The sequence below is a fragment of the Alligator sinensis genome, unplaced genomic scaffold (genome assembly GCF_000455745.1).
Source record: "Alligator sinensis unplaced genomic scaffold, ASM45574v1 scaffold1238_1, whole genome shotgun sequence".
NCBI classification, from domain to species: domain Eukaryota; kingdom Metazoa; phylum Chordata; order Crocodylia; family Alligatoridae; genus Alligator; species Alligator sinensis.
In genome coordinates, this window is record NW_005842436.1 from 523,844 (window position 1) to 543,534 (window position 19,691).

At 52.1% G+C, this 19,691-nt stretch overlaps 2 protein-coding genes across 3 annotated transcripts in view; one reads left to right on the forward strand and one right to left on the reverse strand.

The window, feature by feature from the left end:
• Positions 1-14,899, forward strand: part of PEX6 (peroxisomal biogenesis factor 6) — a 31,048-nt gene extending 16,149 nt beyond the window's left edge. The window contains 7 exon segments of the mRNA XM_025211894.1: positions 4,743-4,948; positions 5,088-5,149; positions 6,112-6,220; positions 7,704-7,820; positions 9,729-9,806; positions 12,294-12,433; positions 13,889-14,899. Coding sequence (XP_025067679.1) covers positions 4,743-4,948; positions 5,088-5,149; positions 6,112-6,220; positions 7,704-7,820; positions 9,729-9,806; positions 12,294-12,433; positions 13,889-14,025 — 849 coding nt within the window. The 3' untranslated portion in view covers positions 14,026-14,899.
• Positions 14,900-18,021: 3,122 nt separating this feature from the next.
• LOC102386281 (glycine N-methyltransferase) overlaps positions 18,022-19,691 on the reverse strand; it is a 5,476-nt gene continuing 3,806 nt past the window's right edge. For both annotated transcript variants that reach the window (XM_025211895.1, XM_025211896.1), the window contains 2 exons: positions 18,805-18,926; positions 18,022-18,528 (listed from right to left, as the gene is read on the reverse strand). In XM_025211895.1, the coding sequence (XP_025067680.1) occupies positions 18,357-18,528; positions 18,805-18,926 (294 nt within the window). In that variant the 3' untranslated portion in view covers positions 18,022-18,356. The remainder of the gene's footprint in view (positions 18,529-18,804; positions 18,927-19,691) is intronic.

Consider the following 19,691-nt stretch of genomic DNA (forward strand, 5'->3'; position numbering starts at 1 on the left):
GTTACTTTTGTGGCCTGTGCAGGACCAGGTATGTTGCAGCTAAACTATTATGTGATAGCTTATTGGCCTGCCAGGTTTGACTGAAGGCAGAGGGTAACTCTTTTTCAGGGAATATGTTCTGCTCATGGGGCAGCAAGCTATCCAGAAAGGGGCAGAACCTCACCAACTTAAGGTGATTGCATGATTGCATTTGACATCAAATGTTGACTCCAGGGACAAGATACTCAGCCCCTCTCACCTCCAGCTGCTTTACGCTTCTGACTAAGCATGAAGCACCAGAACACTGATATGAAAAGATGGCCAGAGATTTCCTGGTAAAGGAAATCCTCAGGAGGTGTAAAGCTGGCATGGCTAGCTCTATGCTGCCAACTCCCACCCTTCCCTAGAGCAGGGCAAGACCAGACTGGTGATTCTCAGGCTAGGGAACATCTGGGGACCCATTCCTGTTTGGGTAGTTCAGTGCCAGAGTCAGAATAGTGAAAGCAGGAGGACTGCGTAGAGCTGTCTCCTCTCCCAATCCTACTCCTGCCCCAAGCACAGGTTGGGGACATGGCTGAAAAGCACCTTCACTCATTTCCCTCATTGATCATTCTGGCTAGGAAAGCAAGCAGGTTTGCCTGGCACAATTTTTTTTTTCATTTTATTGCTCCAGCTTCTGTTATCCTGGAAAGCTTGCACATTTCTTACCTGCTGATTTGGTTTCAGTATTTTATTAGGGCTTGAAATTGGACCTCCTTTGGTTTGTTGAAATACTGTACATGTAAAAATGCACACATTAATATAAATGTTGTAGTGTGCCTTGTTCTTCCAAAGTCCCTTATAGATAATAAGTAATTCTGTTTTGTATTTATAAATATCTGACCAATTTTCTGACAGTTGGCACAGGTTCAGAGTATTCTGACCTTTAACTTTGAAAATATACTCAATTTTACTGAAATAATTTTGGATGAGGCTTTATGTGCTTTTTGTTGAAGGGATGCTTTTAGTTCTTGTTTTCTAGAATTAAAATATTTGTATAAGATTTATAAATAAGTTAATCTTCAGTTTCTGGCTGAGCCTATAGTAAATAGGAAAGAGACTTTGGAATTATTTTAGGAAAATTTTTGAAAACATCAGCCCAGTGTTCAGGAGCCATCAAAAAGGTGATTACGATGTTAGGAATGCTTGAGTAGGGAACTGAAAAGAAAACAGGAAATGTCCATTTTATCACTGTATAAATCCATGGTACAACCACACTTGGGTATTGCGTGAAGTTCTGGTGGTCCCCCCTTTCCTTTAGAATGTAGTAGAACTAGAAAAGGTATAGAGAAAGGGCAGCAAGGATAATCAGGGACATGGAGAAGCTTCTGTATGAACAGACACTAAATAGGCTAGTGGTTGGCAACTTTTCAGAGCCCTGGAGCAGAACAACCAGGCTTTTCCCTGATGCCGCTTCTTCTTGATGTCTAGCCCTGGTGCAGTCTTGGGCAAAGCCCCTGCTGCCAAAACATCTCCAACATGGCCAAAACCCCATGCTGCTGAAGCCCCTTGTCCTGGGGTGTTGTAGAGCCTGATAATTTAACCAGGTTGAAGAGAGGAATGGAACAATTCACAGAGGATAGATCCATCAGTGGGTGTTACACATGATAGCTTGTAGTGCAGCCTCAAAATGAGCACTTCCTAGGCCTCTGAATACGGGAAGCTGTAGAGGGGAGAGGGGCAGGGGACAGATCAGTCTGGATTGGCCTTATTTAAATTCTCCTCCCTTTCACATCCACTCTGTGCCACTGAGAGCTAAGAGGATGCTGGATTAGATGGACATATGATACAACTCGGTGTGGCACTTCTGAGTTTTTAGGTAAACTATTAAAACCAATGGATCCCCTGCAATAGAGAGTGAGATTGCCAGCACCAGATGATGAATGTGCCAGACAGGAGACTGGGTACTGACATTCGTTGGACACACAGGGCTGCTACAGGCCCAAAAGAAACAACTTAGACAAACCTTATTTTGCCATATTTTTCTCAACACAATCATAGCATGTTAAATCATAGTACTTGTAAATCTAGGAAGTATAAATTGCATTCAGACAGAGGCATGTGTTTTCCCAGTAGATGAGATTTGAGGCTGCTTCATTGTCTGAACTTCTGTTCTCTCTTTCTTAAGGAAGACCATTTTCAAATGTAGTTCAGTGTTTCATTGGATAACATGGTTAGATTGGGTAACAATGTCTTTCCCATCTCTATTTACAACTGACCACTGCAGCAGGCGTTCTTTCCTGGGTTTTCAGCAACAAATGCCCTTCGGTTTCTTTGCTTCCCTCTGGCATCATTTGCGCTCCTCCAGCATCCTGGCTGTTTTTGTATTCTGTTGCCGTCTTAAAAATGAACTGCAGAAGGATACCGACCATCATTTGGGGGTCGGACTCGATGAGAGGGTCGGACTCGATGATCTATTGAGGTCCCTTTCGACCCTAACATCTATGAATCTAACATCTATGATAGAGGGATGGAGTGGTTGTTCCATGGCTCTTGCATCATGGGAGAAAGGAGGCTGAGGAACTTTTTCGTTTTAAAGTTAGCTTTGCTTTTCTCACGGTAGACATTTAGATGTTTTTAGATCTGATTTAAAACCGGCTAGAGAACTGGAGCAGTAGTAGGACCAGGTCAACACAAGGAGCGAAGGAGTGAAAGTGGATTGGCCAAGAGGGAAAGAGATTCTATACTGGACTTGTTTTAAACTCCTTAGTTTTGTCTGCTCCTTCCAGTGTTAACCCAAGGGAGCTTTCTTCCTGTTCTTTGGTCTCCTAAAAAAGATCCAGCATGTCAAAGGCAAGACTTGATATTCCTGATGCTTCTAGGGGAAAACTCTTTCAGTAAAACCACAGAGCTGTTTATACATCCCCAGTTAGCAGAAATGGCTGAGCCATCCACTCCTATTCTTATTACCCCTTCTCCCCTGGGCAAGGTCCTCCTCAGTGGACCTTATTTCTTGTCATCTGATTGGCTCCTTCCCCAATGCAGCACACTCACAGCTTGGGTCTTGAAGCTACATGTGTTTGTTTCTTGTCCCTTGCATTTTTCTTTCAGAGAAATGTTGTACAGTGTCTTCTAGGACTCCATGTTCCTTCCACACAGGTGGATTTTAGTCCTTCCATACAAATTACTTCCTACTAGCATTTCGAATGGCCTGTACTTTGTTCTAAACTGGAGTGCAGTCTCCATGCTTCAGCCCTCTCCTGTGAGGTATGTTGCTTCCAGATAGCATGCACTCGCTTGTTCCAGACTTCCCTCTTCAGTTTTTTGCATTAATTTGGGGCTCCTTGTGTAGGTGTAGATTGCATTTGCAGATCTTGTCAGCCTTTCTGCACCAACAAATGACCTAAAAGTGCAATGACAATTTGTGACTGGTCATCTGACAGTGAGTGCAGGTTGCTTTGATAGAGGCATGAGTGCTCTGAATTATACTGTGTTCCGGAGTGACAGTGACATGGACAATGGAGTAAGCTAAGTAGCCATGATGGGAAGAGTGGCACTTCTATGAATAGTGTCCTGTCAGACCCACAATGCTTGGGGTCCCTGTGGCTGCCTTCTCAAGGAGCCGTTTGTGCATAGGCCCTGGTTGTTCCTCAACATAAATGACATTTCAGATGGATTGGAGGAAGAGTCTCAGCAGTGTAGGTAGGAAGGAGGTATGGCAGGATGAGACAGCTTCAGGGTGTTTTTTTACCAGTGATCCATTGACCAATGGCCAGTTAATCAACTAGCTGTCTGCTGAATTCACCCCTTTGTCGATCAGTATTTTACTATGAAGCTGTACAGGTACCCTAGATGGACTTAGATAGCAACTTAACAGGTGGAAGGAGTGTAAGGAAGTGTAAGGTAGAAGTTCTTACCATGCTTCCTCTCTGACTTTCCTTGTGTGCTGCAGAGCACTGGGTTGAATGGGATCGGACTTCGCAAAACAAGCATGTGAGAATCTGGCTTTCATAGGGGAGGTGTTAAAGGCTAGAAACATCAAGAAACCCTTTTTGTCTCAGGGGTTCTCTGCAAACTGGTCCAAGCCCACTTCTTCCTGGTTCTTGGGCAGTGTTATTTAGGCGCTGGAGAAATCTCACAAGGAAGTCTTCCTTCCTGCTGGCATGGACTGAACTCATTAGTGGTTGGGGCTTCCCCAGCAGAATGGCACGCACTGACCTATGAAATACCAGCAGAGGCTTCAGGGCAGCTGAATCTAGGCCTGAGCATAACCATGCCCTGAGTGTGCCAGCACATAAGCCTCACATGGCACACCAGAAACACAACTTGTTACCATGCATTTTGGTTACCTGTTCTCTCTCTCTAAGAGGAGCGGGTAGAGTCAGGAGTACAAATATGGTGTTGTAGGCCAGTGAAAGGGGCTGCAGGGTAGATCGCATGGTCCATGGAGCAGGGTGAGAGCAGGCCAGGGGCTGGCTGAAGGACTGGCAGAAGAGGCTGGATTTTGCAGAGGTGGGTATATGAGGGCTGGGCCAGGAGGTGGTGGAATAGCACAGCAAGAGAAAAGGCTTGCCTGTGAAGGGGGAGATGAGGAGACTGTGATATGGAGGAGCTTAGGATGATCAGCTGGAATCTAGGGGTCTGGGAGGGTCTGAGAAGATGGTTCCCCCACACCCAGTGCTGAGATCACCCTGTGCAGAGGTGTCCATGTGCCTGCCAGGATGCTGGACTGGGAGCTGAACAAAGCCTGGAGCAGACGGATGATGTGGATGTCCTTCCTGCAGATCCCTTCAGTCTCCTGGCAGGATGTGGGTGGGCTCCAGGAGGTGAAGAAGGAGATCCTGGACACCATACAGCTGCCCCTGGAACACCCTGAGTTGCTCTCATTCGGGCTGCGCCGCTCTGGTCTCCTACTGTATGGGCCTCCGGGGACAGGAAAGACCTTGCTGGCCAAAGCTGTGGCAACTGAGTGCACCATGACTTTCCTCAGGTGACGGGCAGGGGTCTGTAAAAGGGCATTGGGGCCTGCTTTCCTTGGAGCCTGAGGAGCTTACCTGTGCATGGATGGGAGGCAGCTGGGGTTGGAGAGGTGCTGGCATGGCCTGATCCCTGCTCTCTCCTCCCTGCAGTGTGAAAGGACCAGAGCTAATTAACATGTATGTGGGGCAGAGTGAAGAGAACGTTCGTGAAGGTGAGTGGCTGCCCTAGCCTGGGGTTTGGTGTACACTGACCTGGGGGAGCTAAGCCTAGCTGGCATGCCCAGACATGTGCCTGGGGAGATGGTTCTCCCCTCAGGAAGGAGTGGAAATTAGGCCCCTAGCTCATCCCTCTGTAATCAGTCTGCTCTAAAGAGGACTCGCACCTGGCCAGTCTTCCAGACCCAGTTAATCCTTTCTGTAACCCCCAGCCTTGCCTGTTCCTTCTCACCATCCCAGCTCTCCACATCTTGCCTCTCACATGCCTTGTTGTCTGCAGTGTTGCTCATCCAGACCTCCCTATTTGTCACCATTGCAATCCTCTTCCTCTCCTCTGCTACAACCACCACCACCCGCTTAAAGGTTTCCTACCACCTCTCCCTAATCCTGATTTGAATTTCAGCTTCTTAATATCCTTTTTGCAGCCCTTGGTAATCGCCCTCATCTGCTTTCCAGTGCCATTTCCTTCCAGCCTGGTCTGTGCCTTGTCAGTGCCTTTTCCATACCACTCTTCATTGTTTGCATTGGTGTACCCTAGAGACCACAGGCAAGGTTCAGGGCTTTATGGTGGTGGGTGCTGTACAGGCATATACAGGAGGGCTATGTTGTGTACAGCCCCCCAGCCTTGGCTCATGTTGGGAAATAACCTAGGGGTGCTGGGAGAGGTTTCCTTTGTGGTGGTAGACAGCAGTCCCAGCATGTCCCTAGACCACTGTGGCCTGCCCCTTCCTCCTATGCTCTACCTTAGGAAGGGGAGGCCTGGAGCAGCTGTCTTGCTCTCATCTTTGTAGCATCCTGCTCCTATTGCTGACATTGCTTTCTTTCCGAGAGAGCCGCATTCCTGGGTAGGTTGGGCAGATAGTTTCCAGGGTGATGGGACTGTCTTCTCTCCCCATGGGCATGCCTTTCTGTGACCTGTTCTGTGGCATCCACACTCTGCATGTCTCTCTCCTCCCAGTGTTTGCCAGAGCCAGGGCAGCTGCTCCCTGTGTTATCTTCTTTGATGAACTGGATTCCTTGGCACCCAGCCGTGGGCACAGTGGGGATTCAGGAGGTGTCATGGATCGGTGAGTACTGGCCAGGCCCTTCTTTGGCAGATGTGGTAGGACAAGGCATCAATCTATGAGCTAGGTGTGCATGAAAACTCCTGGTTGGGCAGAGCACTGTCCTCATAGCCTCTAGCCTTGGCTCCTTTTCCGTGCTGGGTCTGATGTACTGTTGCACTGACCCAGGCATGGGATGGTGGGAGTGTCCAGTATTTGCTCTGTACTGAGTCACTGTGGGCTCCAGTCTGGGATCAGTCCCATAGTGCTGGGTACAATGCAGACATAAGAAGGCAGACCCACCTTCCCTGTAGCCTAGAGAAGCTCCTTGTGTGCTCCTTGACACCATCCTGTCCTTCCCCCTAGTTGCCCATGCTTGCATTGAGAAAGCCACTCTAGAGGCATCCCTTGGGGTCAGAGCACAGGGTTCTGAACAAACTTGTGCAAATGCAGTCCTTGCCCATAGAAGCTCCAGGCCTGACTGCTGGTGCAAGTCTAGCCTGCCCCTTGTTTAGGCCCAGAAGCTCTTCAGGGTAGGGCATCCTTGGGAAGCAGCTCATCCCTCTCAAATGGTCCATTGTCATGTGCAGCTCCATGGCTCTGGCAGTGGCATTTCTCAGCACATGAGTACAGAGGTGGAGCAGCTGAGCATAAGGATGCTCTGAGCCTGGGGGCAGTGCTGGGTTGGCAAGGGAGCTGCAGGACTAGGATAAACTCATGTCAGCTGGGCATGATTGCCAACTGATGGAGGGGACCCCCAGGTCTGATGGACAGTAGGGCCTGGCAGCTGAGCTCATTGCTTAAGGGCTTCATCTGTGATTAGCAAACACATCTACGTGTGGAATGCAGTCAGTAGACATGGGCGTCTGCCTGTCCATATATGGTCCCTCTCACCCAGGCAGTTGAACACTTAACCAGCCCTGGTGGATGCAGCTTCACCCTCTTCTTGTGAGGAAGAGCAAGGGAAGGGATTTGCCTGAGATCACAGAGTCATTCTGGCAGGGCAGGGCATGACTTGGTGTCACCTCTGTTGTCTGAGGGTGTGGCACATGGTGCCTGGGTGATGCCATTGGTGCCCTGCTACAGGGGTCTTGGTAACTCAGGGGCCCTGCTAGGGTGGTTCATCATGTCAGTGGCTGTGCTTGTGCAAAGCCCTTCAGGTATGCAAGTGGTGTGGGGGCTTGGGCAGCACAGTCCAGTCAGTAGGGTACAGGACCAGAGGTTGAGTAGCTCAGGTTCTGTTCCCAGCTCTGTTGACCAGTTGCTGTCCTGTATGAGGCCTTTTTGGTCTGTGCACTCTAGAGGAGTTGCCATCTCCCAGTGTGTATATGTATAGTACCTTGTACAATGGGACTTGGCTTTGGAGGGGGGGCATCCGGGTGCTGCTGTAATACAAATGAGTACTAACAGTGGTGGTAAGCAGCCCTGGATTTGGGAGGTGCATTCATGTTCTGCACTGGGTTTGCCAGTAACTCCTGGGTGTCCCTTCCCCTACTCTACCTGGTAGAGTTGTCTCCCAGCTGCTGGCGGAACTCGATGGCCTTCATTCCACCCGGGAAGTATTTGTGATTGGAGCCACAAACAGACCTGACTTGCTGGACCCTGCACTGCTGCGGCCAGGCAGGTACATGGCACACTGCTCTCCGCACCTTTCTTCATGTAGTTGTTTTCCCCTCTACAGATAATGTTCAGCTCCCCACATGGCTGTCAGGTGAGTCATTTCTTGAGCAGCACCTTGGCTTCTGGGACCTGTGAGTGACTGTGGCAGGGGCCAGTGTTTGCATTTAAAAAAAAACCCAGACCCATCACTTTTAAGGCACTGCAGAAAGCTCTAGGTCTCTATTGCAGCTGTTTCCCTGCCTACTACTTGCTCCTGCATGCCACTCTACTTGCATGTGTCCTCTTGAAGGCTGATTTGGGATGCAGACTTCTAGAACAGGGTCTGACTTCTCTGCTTGTTCAGTGCCCAGCACGCCAGGGCCCCAGGCCACGTGGTGAAAATAATAGGGCTAGTTAAACACCAGTATCCCCAGCCCCTTTAGAAAAAGAGCAGAGAAGCCCTGAGGGACTGGGTAGGGGATAGCATTGTGTAGGGGATGCTGCAGAAGCTGAGTACTGGCTTCCATCTCAGCCCCCTCATAGGAGACATGTTAAGGTGGGAATACACCTGAAGCATAGCTATGCTGGCCAGCAGCTAGGATCATACAACAACAGGGCTGGAAGAGACTTCTATGGTCCAACTCCCTACTGAAGGCATGGTCATCGCTGTCTGAACCATACAAAATGTCTGACGTATGCCTAAAATTGTGCAATCAGTCTTGCTCTACAGCTACGAGGCACATTGCCCGAAGGCAGCAAAAGCACCCAAACTTGCCACAGGCAAAAGTAGGGGATGAGGGCTATCAATGTACCACTGCAAGGGTTGTTAAAATACACTTGAGGGATGCAAGGAAGAGGGGCATGCCATCAGCTACAGAGGAAGGCAAAATTCCCCACAGTCTGTACTAGTTTGACCATGGTGTAACATTTATTTCTGACCCCAAATGTGGTGATCAGTCAGAGCCTTAGCAGGGGAGGGGCAAGACCCTTTAGCCAGGAGCCTCCAGCTTTCAGTCCCAGCAGGGCCACTGACACCCCCCAATCTAAAATCCCCAGCCTTAGCTGCAGCCAACACCCAGTGCTTCTGAGAGGCAACCCCCTACCTTCTAACACCTGTAGCAACAGGAGGGGAGAAAAAAATTCCTTCCCAGTCCCATGTGGCAACTATTAAAACCCAGAAACATGATGGGGGTGAGAATCAAACACTGCTCTGCAACCTGGGAACAGCAAGCATAACTCCATGTTCCTCTGACTGGACAGTCAGAATTTCTCTTTCTCTATCCCCTCCATGAATGATGCATGCTCCCAGAGGCTGGGGTAATACAGCGACTGCCCACAATGGGCGGTGGCAGAGGTGTGATGGCAGGGAGTTCTGGCAGGTGGCCGCAGCAGTGTCGGTGGCAGGAGGTGGGGTCGTGAGTGCCAACCAGCGGTCGGCAACCATTCACAGACGCTGCCAGCAGCAGCGACGATCGACAACCACCCACAGACGCAGTGGGAGATGGGGGGGATGTGCCTGTAGGTGCTGCTGGCAGCATCGGCAGCACTTCTGTCAGGGGGTGCATGTGCACTCCCTACACATCGCCAGTGATGCCCTCCATTAACTTACCCTAGCTGTTTTAATCTTCTTTCATGACAGAAGGAGCCTTTGCAGCCAGGAAATAAGTTAGAACAGTTCAGTAGCTGCCCTTACTTGGACTGGAGTTGGGATGGGCTGAGGGTTCCCTGGTTTATAGCCACTATGGTCTCTCTGCTCTCAGCTTCTGCACTCCTTGTGAATGGAGACTGTGTTCCTGCTATGAGAGAGCAGCCCCATGGGCAGAGGGTGTGCTATTGGGGGATATCCTAGCCCTGGATGCACTGGACCAGTCAGCAGAAACAGGCTTGCCCTGAGGTTTCTCCACCCTTGACTGCCTCTCTCCCTCCTGGGCAGGTTCGACAAGCGGGTCTATGTGGGTATGAACGAAGACCGGGAATCTCAGCTGAGAGTGTTGATTGCCATCACAAGAAAGTGAGTGCCTGCCAGGCTGCCTCAACCAGCAAGGAGCCATCTCCAACTTGCCCCTACGGCACATGCCCTGCAGCAGGGCTGGGACTGGATTTAGGAGGGAGTGGTATGGGAGTGGGGGCAGATTGGCAAGCAATCAGAGCAGCACATATGGAATGTGGGACTCTAAAGGGTCCCTTGCTTAAGTTGTGGTGAACCAGCAGCTGGTGGTGGGGGGGTAGTTGCTGTAGGGTTAGTCAGCATCTTCCTCCCTGTTGCTCTCCAGCCACTGCTCCAATCTTGGAGACTGCTTTTGGCTTTTGCCTTATTTGGGAGGGACAAGCAGGGTGCAGTGCAGGCCAGCCCAGCTCTCCCCACCCCTTCCAGTCAGGAGTCAAAGGGATCTGCAGACCTGTAGCGGAGCCAGGGCTTCACCTCAGGTCAGATCCTCAGCAGGAAGCATCTGAATTTTTAAAAGTTGGTGCCACTTGACACCATTTGGATACCTGGCACTATGGGGTCAAGTCTCCATCACTTTGCTCCATGGGAAGGAGATTGGAAACAGTCGTGATCCAGCAGTGACTTAGTTCCATTGTGCAGAGACAAAAAGCAGAAGGGCAGCAGTGAGTGATGGCCCGTTGCTTTCTAGAGGGGATGTTCTGTGGATTGCTGTGCTTCCTCCAGTGCTCTAGCCCAGTGGTTTTCAACCTCTTTTGTACCAGGATCCATTTGTAAACATCGATGGCCAGTCCTGACCCAGTAAATAGTTTAAGTAGAAAACATCCCCCTGGCCCTGCTGGTGCCCCTCACTCCCGACCTGCTGCCCCCAGCCCCCCAGTGTGTGGGGCATGGAGGGGACACGTGCCTGCCTCAGATTTGTATACCCGCAGCTGGCAATGGGCTGCAGCCTGGCATCGGCATGGGCAGGAGCCACTTCCACAGCTCAGCAGGCAGGACTCAGCCCAGGAGGGATGGTCTGAGGCAGCAAGGCTCATTGCTGCCACTACCAGGACCCCTGCACTGCCAGCAGTGCGAAGAGTTACAGACTGGGGGGTGGGGCTGCAGTGCCTCACCTCCTGCTAGCCTCTTGCCCACCAGGCTTCAGCTCTACCCCACTGCCATGGTCTGGCCACCACTCTCCTCAGGCCACCCATGCTGCCCGCTGCCCCACCTACCCTCAGGTCTGAAGTGGGCAGCGATGGCAGCAGTAGCTGGGCCATGGCAGCAGGGTAGAGCCACAGCCTGGTGTGCGAGTGGCTGGAGGTGATGGGGAAGTTAGGGCAGCATGGGTCCTGGTGGTGGCAGCAGCAGTGAGTCTTGCTGCCCTACTCCGCCCTCCCGCACTGGGTCCTGCCTGTTGAGCCATGGAGGTGGCTCCTGCCTGTGCCAGGCTGCAGCCTCATGTCCACTGTGGGTGCATAAATCTAGGGAGGCAAATGCCCCCTCATGCCTCCTGAAGCATTGCCTGTGCTCCCTTCAATGCATCATTTTTGCACCCCTGCCATGCCCCATAGACTTTTCTGCAGGGAGCTGTGGGAGCTGCTCTTCATGCTGCCTAGCTGCCACTTGCGTGCGTGTGCACACACATGCAGGTGGCACCCCCTGCCTGATCACCCTCCTCCTGCTTCCCCAGTCCTAAGCAGCCCCTTGCATGCTGAAACTCTGCCAGCCTCCAAAGGGAAACCCACATTTTCCCATATTTTTCTCCTTTAAAGGAGAAAATCTGTGTTTTTCCATGGCAAATGGAAAACCAGAATCCCTATTTATTATGTATGCACAGTGCTAACATATGGTGAAGCACAAGCAGCATCTATTTTTTCAAAAATGTATGGAAAATATGATCCATTTTTTAAGTTTTGTTCACAACCCTTTCATATATTCTTGCAACTCACTTTTGGGTCATGACCCATGGGTTGAGAAATGCTGCTCTAGCCTTTTCCCATATGTTTTATCCCCTGCCCTGCTTTGGAGTGGTCGTTGCTCACCTCTTAATTCTCAGGAGGGTGGCCAGGCATGTTCTGGTAGAAGAAAAGCTGTTTTCATTGCTAATTTTCATTTTGCAAGGTTATGTTTGGCAGCTTAGCACTCTCCTGTGCTGCAGGGGTGACATAGCTTCTGCTGTGGGGTTTGGACAGGATTTTCTAGTGCTGAATTGACTGGTTTTACTTTGGTACTGGTAGTTCTTGTTTGGGAGGAGTGTGGAGCTAGGGGTCAGGTCTCCAGACCCTCTTTTTTTTTTTCCAGATCAATAGCTCTAAATTACCCCTGGGTCTAGGGAGCAAGCACAAGGGCCCACACATGAGCACTGCCTGATGTGATCCCCTGGGGGGTAGGTGAGCAGGTAAACCCAGTTTGGTTTGGAGCAGCTGGTGCAGAGCATAGAAGGTGCTAAACAGGGAGAGGCGCTATTGTGGGATGCAATTACTTCTGCTCCAGACCTTCCAGCTGCCTTATTTCTCTGAGTCTCCATCTTTCTGTGATCCAAGCACTGGGTATTTCTCCCCCTGGCAGGTTTAAATTGGACCCTTCGGTGAGTCTCACCAGTATCCTAGACAAGTGCCCTGCCCAGCTGACTGGAGCAGATCTGTATGCGCTCTGCTCAGATGCCATGATGCATGTCATCAAACGGAAAGTGGAATGCATTGAAGAAGGTAGGAGCCCATGCCTGCCACTTTTGCTGCTGAGAGTAACTAACACACATGCAGTTGGGAGGCCTGTGCAGTGTTTTCTTGCTCCAACCATGTGTTTTTTGTCGGGAAGGAGGCAGGCAAGTGCTTTTGTGCTGGTCTCTGAAATGCAGAGATCTTAAACATCACATGAAGGTCAAGGAATAGGCTCTCATCTGGCCATCCTGGGGTCAGCCCCAGCTTACTGGAGTTGCTGGCTGGACTTTCCCCTTTCTTTGTGTCAGTCTGTGGGCAGTGGTGATGAGGCAGCTGCACAATAGTGGGTTTGATGCCAGGCTGTGAGGATGACTGAGTGAGGGGGAGCATGGCCAGGATTAGTGTAACTGACTCAGAAGAGAGGACCCCCACAGTTGAATATGTACAGCTCCAAATGCCATAATGCTTTACGCATGGAGTAGCCATCTGCCCGTAGGGCACACAAGACCTGCTGGGCCTCAATCATGCCATTCTCATAAACCCATCCTTTCCACTTCGGCTGCTGGCAGAAGGAATGTGTACAGTGGTTGGTGACTGGGAAGGCCTTCTGTTTAGGGTCTGTGCAGCCCTGCATTGGACCTGGCCAACAAGATATCCGAGGGGACACGTTCTCCCCTTGTCACTACAGTGGGAGGCACAGGAAATGAGGTGTCCATGAAGGTCTGTGCTGCTTCTGATGTCACCAGTCACCCTTCCTTGTTCTCAGTCTCTGTCCAGCTGTACCTTCCTTCTTCTGGAAGCTGAAGTGCATGGGATCTGCTGCAAGAAGGGCATGCCCAGGGCCTGGGGTTGGCAGCAATTTGCATAAGTGAGTTGGTGTCTGCACTATGGCCAACCTGCTCGGGCTCCTAAAATCGGGACTTGTCTAGGATTCGTCTCTTTTGCCTCCTGCTCTTTGAGTTCTTGGGGTACATGAGTTGCAGCTCTAAGCCTTTCTCCACAGCCCTGGCTGTAGGAATATCCTTAAAATTAATTCCCACCTCATTTTGTGATCCTTGAGCCTGGGGCTTAAATACTACCCCCTGCATTGCAAGCTGCAGTCATCCTGCAGGGTGGGGGGGGGCTGCTCGGAGGGCCCAGCCCTTATGCCTGGATGAAGTTCAAGGACCTCTGCCTTCCTGGGAAGCAGGTTCTGAATTGCTCAGACTGCAGCAGCCTCTTTTACACAGGAAAGATTTTGAACATGGAATAATTTGTTAAAGGCTACACCCATGTGGGCTAGGAGGAGGAGGGGACAATTGACTGGCTGCAAGCTGCAGGGGTTGGAACCAGTTGAAAGAGAGTACTTGGCCCAAGGGGAAGGAGCGCCTCCCAGTGCTCTTTAACAGTTTGATGGCATAATTAAACCAGAGTCCCTGTTGGGGCTTGTTCAACTGCGCTCTGCAAGTGTACGTGTGCACTCTGCACCAGAGACTGGGGATGACCGTGTGCTCTGCTTTGCAGGGCTAGACACAGAGAGCTCTGATCTTGTCCTGACCATGGAGGACTTCCTGCAAGCTGTTGCTGGGCTGCAGCCATCTGTTTCTGACCAGGAGCTGCTTAGATACAAGCTGATCCAGCAGAAGTTTGCGGCCTGCTAGCATCTAACAGGACAGGAAGGCATGGAGCATGTGGGACCACGTGGCTGGCATTAATGCAGCAGGGTCTGGGAGACCACCCAGACCCAGGACAGAACCCTTAGAAGCAGGGGAGTTGTAGTCTGTTGATCCATGACCAAGTATGGCACCCAGCCAGGTTAATGGGGTAGGATTTTTGCCATGGAGCTGAGGCTGCTGCCAGTATTGTGAGGGGGTGGGAGCATCTTGGCTCTTAACCTGCTTTCTGCTTCCAGCCTTTCCCTGCTCAGCCTTGTAAATCTTTGCAGGCACCCTCCTACCTGTGTGTTTGTCTGATGTATTCCACAGCCCACTCTGTACCTTTGAGGCTGGTGGTGAGAGGCAGGCCTTGAATTTATCTGTGGATCACTCTGGAAAGAAATGCTACTCCAGCTCCTGGGAGACTCTGCACTGGTCAGGATGTTATGGAGAGTGCCAGGGCTGCCCTTGCATCTAGGGCACAGCAAGGAGTGATGTCACAGCTGAATGCCTGGGAAGGGGGTGGGACAGTACCAGTGGGCATGTGTGGGTGTTTGTTGAGGCTTTGACCCTTACTGTTTCCCAAGCCCACCATCTAGAGAGGAGTATTACTCCTCAAGACCGAGCCTCTACAGCTGTGGGCATGTGAGAAGAAAGGTGCAATGCTTACCCATTCCAGGGGCTTGGCTGGTATTTAGGTGCATGGCTGCCTAAAAGATCTCCTATCTGAAGGGCCTGCGCTGTGAGGAGGGCACCATCTATATCGTGTCTGAGCCAGGCAGGGAGAATTGTGCTGCAGTGGATGTACAGACTGTACAAGTGCTGTGTAAATAAAAATGACCTGCTCCAGTTCTCTACCAGGGCGGTTCTCTGTACTGTCTCATGGCCTCACCTCTGCACAGGGCCACAAGATCCTGCTAAGCCAGCTAGCTTTGTCAAGAATCTGAGGTACAGGCTTGGTTGTCTGCTCCTTAGGGGGTTATTTCATTGCCTATTTCTGCCTCCCAATAGTCTGATCTAGGCATGGGCAGTTCTGCAGGGTGTTTGGGGAGGGAGGAGAATGGCCATCACTAGCCTCTGATTGAGCTGTATGTGTGTGCATGCACACACCAAAGCTCAAGAGAGTCCTTGGGAGTGTGGCTACCTAGGCTAGTTAGGTCATGACCAGAATCAGTGATGGGACCTGAATCAGTACTTGGGCAACTGCCTGTTGTTGCCAGGGAAGCAGCAGATGCCCCAAACCACGAGCAGCACAGCTGGGGACTATGCAGGGGAGGAGACGCTTGTATTCTGTGCTGTTGGTTTTGACTCCTCACCAGCTTGGCCCTGCTCCATGAGATGCCATCCATTTGCCCCTGTTCTGTGAAGTTCTTCAGGGTGAGGTGTGGTGTTGAGGGTTTCAGTGAGATAGGCCTTGCTGCAAATATCCAGCATAGTCAAAGCTGAAAGTGGTTTTGAGAGTACTGTATTCACCCACTGGCATAACCGGACTCAGCTACATTCTCAGCCAGGAGGAGCCAAAACACATTGCGGTATGCTCCAGAGGGCCTGAAACCCACAAAACCCAGCTAAGGCAGTGCAAATATCTGAATACATAATGTAGCCAGCTTATTGGGCAAGGTAGGAGAAAAATAGACACGCAGAAATTCACAGGAAGCCTCTGGAAACCAGCTTCATTAGCCCACAATTTTGGGAAGGGTTCCAGGTTGGTTGACACAGTGCTAGTCAGGCTGGAATTCCTGCCTGCATAAGATTTGGTGGCCCCCAGGTGCCTTCCCTCTCCTTTCTCACTCCCCCTTTTATTCAGCATTGTAGAAGGAATGCCAAGAGTGGTCTTAGCTGGTCTCTGTGTCAAGCTCCCCAAAACAGGGAGGGGGCAGTGTCTCTGAGCCAGTGGTTGCCCCAGTCTCTCATAGCTCTCCAGCAAGGAAGAGCAGCCCAGGAACAGGCAGGAGCCAGTTACACTTCTGTTGGTGCCTGCTGCAGAGTCCTAGGACATTGGTGAGGGATCTGGGTAGAAGCCCCCATCCTCTCTTCTAGGGGATAAAATCCCCTTTGGGTAAGGTCAGAGGCTTATGAGAACTCAGCTCCATCAGCACTGGGCATGGGTCTTTGCAGCAGAACCAAGCTAGGCCTGAGGACTTGCAGTGCTCTTGTTCCCCCTGCCCCCAGTGAGGTAGGCCAGTGTACCTCTCCTGGGGACACAATGGGTTCACTGAGCTGTGTGTGTGTGAGAGAGAGAGAGTAGGGCTAGCTCCTCACCCCCCTGCAGCTGCCATCATCTTCACCACTGCCCAGCTAGCTCCTCACACCCCTGCAGCTGCCATCATCTTCACCACTGCCCTTAAAATCCTGCCCAGCCCACCTCTTCTGCCTCCTTTCCCTCCAGCTCCTGAGGGAATCTTCTCCATCCCCACAGACCCATGGAACTACAGTGAGACATTCATCTTTGCTGATGTTCCCTGCAACAGACACTGAGCTTGAGCAGCTCAGACCTGACCTTGGCTGGTGTCTCTACTGCTCCTCTAGTGCCTTCTCTCTATACTGGGTGAGATCCTTAGCCCCATGCTTACCACAAAACAGGTCTTTCTCCAAGCTCCAGACTGTTCATGCTTGCTTTCAGGACTGAGCTGCCCTGGGCATTGCAGGGGAGTGAGCTAAGGAGTCCAGTTAGCATATGATTCCCCTGTCTGCACTGGGGCTTCCAGCAGGAGCAGGCTGGGTTTGAATGCTGCCAGGAGACCTAGTCCTACCTTCTACCTGATTTTCCTGATGCCCTTGACCCCACTGCCTCTGACTGAGCTGCTGCTGCTGCTGCCACCACTGTCATGGGACCTGTTAGGCCTGCTTTGTGCTCCTCCATGTCCCCCACCTGCTCTCTGCCCCTTAGCCACACTGAGCTCCAGCCTGCACTGCTGGTTCTGTATGGTCAAACAACCTGGTCCAGAGCAGGTGTTGCTGCCATTGGCAATGCAAAAAGGTGCTACCGACATTGCCAGTGGTGCCTGTGGGCAGTTGCTGCTTGCAAACACCCCCACCCACCCCCGACACTGCCAGTCACGTCTGTGGGTGGTCCGTGATTGCTGCTGGCGGCATCTGCAGGTGGTCACCGGCCACTAGTTGCAGCTCGCCACCCCCAGCACTGACAGCCTGTGGGAGCTTGCTGTGCCCCCACAGCCTCCAGGGGCATGTGGCATTCATGGCTGCTGCCACCTTGCCCACACATTTTGGTTAAGTGCCCATCTCATGGGTGGCTGTGGCAGGGGTCATGGGCCTCAGCTATGCAATTCTAGGTGATGGGCAGGCATGTGTGCTCTATAAGCCTTGGAGCAGGCCCTCCCCGTGCTGAAGGGGGAAGGTACACCCTGGCCCCACTACCACCCCTTGGAGTATCTTCCAGCTGAGTCAGGGGCCACCTACTGTGTGAAGGGCTACCTGGCAACTAGGAGGAGCTTGCAGCTGAACCCTGCATAGACCCAGGCAGCCTTGCTCCCTCTGCCCCTGGGATGGAGCTGTGCAGTTAACATGCTCTGTGGGGTAAGGAGTAGAGGCGGGGAGCCAAGCCCCTGCTGCTGATGCAGCTCCAGGCTATCCCCTCCTAGCCCCTGTGCCCACAGCACTAAAATGCAGGCTGATGGAGGATTAGGCACTTGTCTGTGCAACCAGAGGCCCCAAGGCAGCAGCATCCTGCTCTGCCACTCCCTGCATGCCTTGGCCAGCAGTTCAGTGCCTCACTCCTGGTCCATGTGGAAATACCACACTGCCTGCCCTTAACCCCTGTTACAGGAAGGCATCGTGGGAAAAGCCACAGGGCAACTGACACCCCAATGATGCACAGGCCAGGACCCAGTCTCAGACTCCAGAAGCTCCACTCACAAGGCAGTCCCCAGCCCTGCTAGCCGCCATGGCCTCCAGGCTTCCCCCCCACCCTGGTCAGTTCATGGCCCCTGCCCTAACTTCCCCCCACCCCTGCTTGCCCAAGGACAGACACACAGAACTATATGCAACTTCCATGAGCATTGTTACTATTCCCCTTCAGCACTTTCTTGAGAACCCTTGGCAGCCCTGAGACTTGGGCAAGTGTCTGCCCAGCATGGCCAGTGAGTGACGAATGCAAGCAGCAGAGAGGGAGCAGTAGCAGTGCGCCGTCAGAGCCTGCTCATGACAGACACGGCCCCTGGGATCTCCCCCATGTGGCCAAGCTTTTCCACCACCAAAGCAGAGCCCTGGCTGGCTGCTCAGAGACCAGAAGATAGAGAAGGGTCCCTTCTCATCCTCCATGCCGGTCAACTGGTATGGGCAGTGGTAGCCAGCCAGGGAGCCCTGGGCAGTGGCTGTCAGCCGGTCTTCTTCACTACATGGATGAAGTAGCAGGGGATGTACTCCTGGCCAGGTGTGTAAGGCTTGAAGTCACCCAGGATGCTGTGCTGGCATCTCCCCTGGAAGGCATTCTTCAGCAGCTCCGAAAAGGCCTCCAGGCAGTGAGGGTAGTAGGAAAGCCGGAACTTGCTAGAATGCAGGAGCAGAGAGCCAGCAGTGAGGCACTGTCAGGAGACTAGGGCTGGCCTCTGCACCCGCCTGATTTCCAGGGCCCCTTGCGAGCAAGAGTAGTCTGGTCACAGGGATGCAGATGAGCTGCCAACGATCTGTGCATTTCTTCATGTTTGTTTCAGGAAACAAGAGTCTGCACTGGGCATAGTGGGACATGCCTGGGGAGGTATACTAATATCTACCCCTGCTCCCACTCCACAGGCATGTATCACCTGGTTATGCATGCCTACCCACCTCAGTTCTGGGCTTCCCTCCATTTCCTGGGCTGGAACTTGCACGGTATAGTCCAGGGTCACCATGTGGGCCTTGTTGTTCACAAAGAGCACAGATGTAGTGATGTCCTTTGTCAGGTCACTCTGGGAGGGAGACAAGGCTGAGAACTGCCTGTTACCACCTTCCTGTCTGGCCCTGTCCCTGCCTACCCCAGAGGCACAGTGCTGGTGTTTGCTGGGGAGGGGAGGGCCAGGCTCACTCTATGTCTCCTCCCATACCACTAGCCTGCAATGTACAGGCAGGTCGGCTCATTCTCCATAAGCATTCAGGGATGGGGCTGCCTGTGCAAGGGGATTCATTAGTGATCCAGCATCAATCTCACTCCAGAAAGCTAAACACAGCCCACCCCCCCTGCTCTGTACAGTGCAGAGCACCCCCTCCAGTGGGAGATGAGCCTAAAGCCATTGAGAAAGCTAGCATTCTCCCTTCAAGGCCTTTGTTTGGGCTGGCTCCAGTCCAGACTCTGCCCCTTTCCTTTAGTCTATCATGACCTATGCCTGTCTGCTAGGGGCTCTGCCTGGTCCCTTGCCTGTTCTAACTCCCAGAGCCTCCCCACGCCTTTCTCCTGCACATTCAGCCACATTGTTAGCCAGACCTGCCCCCTGCCTGCCAGCTAGATCCCAGCTGCAGGGACTCACTCCACTGGCTTGGGTGAATGGTCTTGCCAGGATGCCAGAGAGGGCATAAAGCAGGTCAAGGCCATTGGATGCCTGCCCAGCAGCAGGAGGTGGCAGCAGTTGGAGGGAGGAGTCTCTCCCACCCAGCCTGAACACACCTTCTGATCCCAAAAGGACCAGCTAGGGCACAGCCCTGTGTGGCCAGCCAATAGAGGGACGTCCTCCTCTTTC